Source organism: Malania oleifera, chromosome 5 (assembly GCF_029873635.1).
Source record: "Malania oleifera isolate guangnan ecotype guangnan chromosome 5, ASM2987363v1, whole genome shotgun sequence".
NCBI lineage: Eukaryota > Viridiplantae > Streptophyta > Magnoliopsida > Santalales > Ximeniaceae > Malania > Malania oleifera.
The window spans coordinates 67491287-67497500 of NC_080421.1; the positions used below are offsets into that span (position 1 = coordinate 67491287).

Below are 6214 nucleotides of genomic sequence, written 5' to 3' on the forward strand. Positions count from 1 at the left end.
CGAGAAAGATGGTCAGTTACAACATTTTCTACTCCCTTTTAATCTCGAATGGTGATGCCAAACTCTTGAAGAAGTAGAATCCATCTGATCAACCTGGGCTTGGCATCTCTTTTTGCCAACAAATATTTCAACGCAAAATGATTAGTAAAAATAATAACAGAAGATCCAATGACATAAGAGCGAAATTTTTCCAAGGCAAACACAACAGCCAACAACTCCTTCTCAGTGGTGGTATAATTTTTCTGAGCATCATTCAAGGTTCAACTTGCATAATAGATGACAAAAGGATTGTTATCAACTCTTTCACCAAGAATGGCCCCAAGAGCGAAATCACTAACATCAGTCATAATCTCAAATGGCAGGTCCCACCGAGGGGGTTGCATAATTGGTGCCATGATCAAATATTTTTTTAGTATCTCAAAAGCCTGTTGGCATGCATCAGTTCATAAAAATTTAGTCTCAGTTTGCAATAAAGAACATAATGGTTTAGCAATACTACTGAAATTCTGAATGAAATGCCTATAGAAGTCGGCATGGCCAAGGAAAGAACGAATATCCCTCACTATCTTAGGGATAGGTAATTGGGAAATCAACTCTACCTTGGCTCTGTTGACCTCTATGCCACGCTTAGAAACTAAATGGCCGAGTACCAAACCACTACTTACCATAAACTGACACTTTTCCCAATTCAATAACTTCTTTTCTTCACATCTTTTTAGGATAGTAGTCAAGTTTTTCAAACAAGTATCAAAGGACTTACCAAACACAGAAAAACCATTCACAAAAATTTCACACATCTCATCTAACATGTCAGAGAAAATACTTATTATGTAGCGCTGGAAAGTAGCGGGTGCATTGCATAATTCGAATGGCATCTTGCGAAAAGCGTAAGTCCCAAAGGGGCAAGTGAACGTAGTCTTCTCTTGATCCTCTGGTGGTATGACAATTTGATAATACCCTGAAAAACCATCCAAAAAACAATAAAAAGCATTACCGGCTACTTTTTCAAGTATCTGATCTAGGAAGGGTAACAGATAGTGATCTTTTTAGCTAACCGAATTTAATTTACGATAATCAATGCACATTCTCCAACCCGTTACTTTCCTAGATGGGATCAACTCTCCACTAGCATTATCAATGATAGTTAAACCAGATTTTTTTGGTACTACCTGTATCGGGCTTACCCACTTGCTGTCGGAGATAGGATAGATGATGTCAGTAGCTAATAGTTTCAGCACTTCTTTGTTTACCACCTCTTTCATGGTTGGATTCAATCTCCACTGCACATCACAAACTGGCCTTGCGTCTCCTTCTAGAAAAATGTTGTGAGTACAGATTGCAGGATCAATACCCTTGGTGTCTGCAATAGTCCAGCCTATTGCTCCTCGATGCTGCCTCAATACCAGCAATAACTCAGTTTCCTGCTTCAAAGTAAGATGAGAAGAAATTACCATAGGAAATGTGCCCCCATTTGGGCCCAGAAAAACATATTTCAAGTCCTTAGGTAGTGGTTTCAACTCAAGTGTAGGGACTTCTTCTTCTGATGACTTCATGACTTCTGGTAAGTCAAGAGCTTCAAAAGTTGGCTTACGCCAACTACTCATATAACCTGCATCTAACAACTAAGGGGAACTATCTATCTTCGTGCACTGCCCCTTAGATTCTGTCAACTCTCTAGATAAAGGAATTGTCTCATCAAAAACATCAGGATGCTCGAGAGAGTCATTCTCAACTGCACTGTTAAAACCAAACACTGATAAAAACTCTGAAATATCAAAATCATCTATCACATCAATTGCACGTACCTTAGAGTCATCACAACCACTAGGCATCTTGCAAGCATTGAACACGTTCATCTCCAATGTCATATTTCCAAATGTGAGCTTCAGTACTCCACTTCAACAATTGATTAATGCATTGGAGGTAGCAAGGAATGGGCGCCCAAGTACAACAGGTGCCTGGGAAATGGTAGAGATAGGCTGCTGCATATCCAAAATCACAAATTCCACCGGGTAGTAAAATTTGTCAACTTGAACCAATACATCCTTAATAACATCCCGTGGCACCTTCACTGATCTATCAACCAACTGTAGCACAATAGAGGTCTTCTTCAACTCACCTAACCCCAACTGCTCATATATCGAGAATGGTAGCAAGTTCACACTACTCCCCAAATCAAGTAGAGCTCTCCCTATGTGAGATTCACCGATCATAATGGAGATGGTGGGAGAACCAGGATCTTTGAGTTTCTGAGGAGTTTCACTCAATATCAATGCACTAACCTGCTCTGTCAAGAAAGTCTTCTTCTTTACATTCAATTTCCTCTTCACTATGCACAAGTCCTTCAAAAATTTTGCATACGAAGGAACTTGCTGAATGGCATCTAGAAGCGGAATATTAATCTTCACCTGCTTGAAGATTTCCTGAATCTCAGTATGGTATTTGTTCTTCTGACCAGTTGTCAACCTCTGAGGATATGGTACCACAGGTTGGTACTCCTTACTAGTCTTGGCCTCCATGTCGACTGACTTCTTCAATTCTGGACTTACTTCCTCTGATTTTTCCTTGGCCTCATCTACCTCCACTGCAACTTTTGGTGTCGGGGCAACTGTCTGCCTCGTAATAGATATCTCTAGTCGGGGGACTTCCTTCCCACTTCTCAAAGTAATGACGGCCTTTGCCGTTTCAATGGAATCCCCTGAAACATTATGCACTGGCTTCTGTTGCTGTCGGTATACCCAAGGATTAGGCTGAGGCTGCGTTGGATATTTCTCTTTCTCTAAGGTACTCAACTATGTACTGATCTTATTAATGGCGCCTCGCAGTTCATTGTTAGTTGTGGCCTGAATTTGCATGAAATGCTAAAGAGTATCCTCAAGAGACCTTTTCAGTGGAATGATTGCAATGTTAGATGGAAACCCTGGAGTTGAGTAGTGCTAAGAAATCGGATGAAGATGATACAGATGCTGAGACTGTGGTGCAAAAGACTGGGGAGGCTGCTGAAACTGTGAAGAAGATTGACCAGCCCGATCATTCCTCCATGAAAAATTTAGGTGATTCCTCCATCCCGGATTGTAGGTGTTTGAGAAGGGTTGATTGGGAGCTTTGTTAACCTAATTTGCTGACTGAATCTGATCAAACCTACTCTCCTACACTACTGTCATGATCAGACAATCTTGGGCCTTATGGCTAGAATCGGCGCATAGAGAGCACACCTCATCTAATTTCGCTGCTTTCACCTTCTCTAACTCTATAGCCTCTACCCTCCTAGCTAATGCAGCAATGTGAGCCTGGATATCAATTTCCTCCTTTACCTTATATCTACCTCCACCACCAATTGCCCTAAGAGGTTGCACTGTCGTTGGTGCCCGATCAGATCGTGTATTCCACTGTTGTGCACTTTCAGCTAAGTAATCAAAGAATGCTAGTGCCTCATCTGATTCCTTGCTAAAGAACTCCCCATTACACATAGTCTGAACAAAATGCTTACAATCAGGAGTAAGGGCAGTATAGAAATAATTTACCAGCCTTCAAGACTCAAACCTATGATGCGGACAAATATTAATCAGCTCTTTGAACCTTTCCCAACAAGCCTGGAAAGTCTTATCACCTCTCTGCATAAACTGACTGATTTGCTCCTGTAGGAACTGGGTTCTCTGAAAAGGAAAAAAATTATGTAAGAACTTACGTTGCATGTTGGTCCAATCAAAAATAGAGTTAGGTCTTAGAGAATTAAACCAGATCTTTGCTTTATCCTTCAAGGAAAAAGGAAATAAACGAAGTTTAATCTAATTATCAGTTCCTGCTCTAGTAATGAAGGTAGTACATGCTAACTCAAAATCGGTCAGATGCTGATAAGGACTCTCAGAATCCATCTCGTGGAACTGAGATATTACTGACAACATACCATGCTTAATGGTGAAATTCAGTGCATGATTTGGCAAAGCAATACAGGATGGTGTAGTGGTGCGTGTAGGCTGTAAAAAATCTTTCAAAGTGCGTGGTGTAGGTGGAGGTCCAGCCACGGTTTCCTCAAAATTCTCTTCAAAAAGATTACTCAAATCAATTTAAGTGTCCTCACTTACAACAGAAACTGGAAACCTACTACCTGTATTAGGTGACAGTTTGTATAACTTATGTGAAATGTCTTTAATCCAAGGTATCAAACATCAACCCAAATAGTAGACAGTCACCAACATAGTAGCAGTCAAACATGATCAATTTTTTTTATTCTTTATTTTTTGCTTTTTTAAAAAATATTATATATATATTTTTTGTGTTTTAAAGTTATGAGAAAAATCAAAATAAATGAAGAAACACTAGATCAAAACTAATTTTGGCACTCCCCGGCAATGGTGCCAAAAACTTGACTCACTTCTAAAAATGAGTAGCACTAGGGCTATCCCAAATATAGGAGTTACGCTGTGTAATAATTAGCTCAAATAGGCCAGATTGTCTCCACGGAGAATGCAAATTAGCTTTAAACTAGCGCGAAATAGGCAAAGAAAATAAGAAAACAAATTTTACTGAACATGGTTTAGATTCGAAATCTTTGGGGTTTTGAAATATTTATGACAAAATTGAAATAAACAACATCTAAACTATGAACCTAACGAGCACAAAATCAACCGACAATTCACTAATGACAGACCAATCATTAAATCTCGACACTAACTTTAAATGAAAATGACTAAACTCTTAATAGAAATAACTCAAGAAAATTACTAAACTTAAACAATCATTAAAGTAATGTTAAAGTGCAGAACTACACTGAAACAATCAAACACACTAATTATCTCAAACCAAAAATATGAACAGAAATTGTCCCAACATCACTAATTATCTTAACTCGAACAAACACACTAATTATCCTAACATCAACTTCACATGGAGACAATAGTTCCATCAATAATGTGAACAAAAATTAAATTCAACCCAACAATAAATTCGAACAAAAATAAACTCAATATCTTAACTACTTAAATGGAAAACAATCTACTAAAACACAATAATAATGAAGAGTCTCAAATAAAATGAAATTAAAAATAGATATAACCCAACAAGATAATCAATATGAAATTAAAGTAAATCAATAAACAACGAGTTCTAACAAGGTATTTTAAATTGACATTAAATTAAAATAATACAGCAAGTTCAATTTAAAATGACATTAACATAACAAAATACAAGCAAAAAATAATAAAGATTAGAGAGAGAGAGAGAGAGAGAGAGAGAGAGAGAGAGAAGGGCACAGGCTGCTCTGCTGTTTGTTGCAGACAGCAGCTGTAGCTTCGGGTGGCCTGCATGTGGTGGAGCTGCTGGAAAAATGGGTGGCCTGCGTGTGGTGGAGCTAATGGAAAAATGGGTGGCTTGCGTGTGGTGGAGCTAATGGAAGAATGGGTGGCTTGCGTGTGGTGGAGCTGCTGGAAAAATGGGTGGCCTGCATGTGGTGGAGTTGCTCGTTGGGCTGTAGGCTCTGCGGCTGTTGCTATCTGCTGCTGTGGATGGTTATGGTGGAAAAGCAGAGAAGAGAGGAAGAGGTTGGACTGAGAATAAAGAGAGGAAGACAGGGAAGAGGAGTAGAGCAAGATGGAAAAAAAAAAAAAAAGCAAAACTAAAGAAGAAGAAGAAGAAGAGAAGAGAAGAAGAGAACAAAAGAGAGGGTCTCGGCTGGGGGGCAGCGCCCAACAGTCCCTTTTGACTTCTTTGCTTCACAACTCACACACCCACAAATTTGGACTTTTGTGTTTCCAAGCCACCAATATTTTTTTCACTTTTCCAATTTCATATATATATATATATATATATTTTTTTTTCTCTTTTGATTTTTCTTAATTTTTATTCTTTGCATTCATAGGCAAGTTCGAACTTCCTAGAGCCCATTTCTCGGGAAACTTAAAACATGGAAGTTGTAGATAATCCTTTCCTCTTTCTCTAGAAATTTGAATCGTCTCAATCGGAACTCGAACGGTAAAGTTATATGCAAATTACGAATAGGTACCGATTTTGGTTCGCGGGAAATTTTTTTGCTATAAAAAATTGCCAAAAATTCATAAATTGTGCAACAAAACTCAAGAATGATAAATTCGGCACTTTATTAAAATATTAGACATAATTGGACATTTAATTAAAAATAGAAGTCATAAAGACCGAGTTAAGATGTCCAATTACGCAGTTTTGGCGCGTAATCAACCATCTCCATAACACAATATAT

At 38.4% G+C, this 6214-nt stretch overlaps 1 protein-coding gene across 1 annotated transcript; it reads right to left on the reverse strand.

Annotated features, from left to right (window-relative positions):
• Positions 1–1898: 1898 nt before the first annotated feature.
• Positions 1899–3470, reverse strand: LOC131155997 (uncharacterized). The gene is made up of 2 exons (XM_058109452.1): positions 3216–3470; positions 1899–2756 (listed from the first exon to the last, which is right to left on the reverse strand). Exons 1-2 carry the CDS (start codon positions 3468–3470, stop codon positions 1899–1901), a joined length of 1113 nt encoding a protein of 370 aa, XP_057965435.1.
• Between the last annotated feature and the right edge of the window lie 2744 nt (positions 3471–6214).

Bases quoted from the DNA above. Each gene is read 5' to 3' on its own strand.
- LOC131155997 (XM_058109452.1), bottom strand. From the start codon at position 3,470: ATGTGTAATGGGGAGTTCTTTAGCAAGGAATCAGATGAGGCACTAGCA. The intron at 2,757-3,215 runs GTGTGCTCTCTA...TATCCAACGCAG, and splicing joins AAGCAGCGAAATTAGATGAG to CCTCAGCCTAATCCTTGGGT.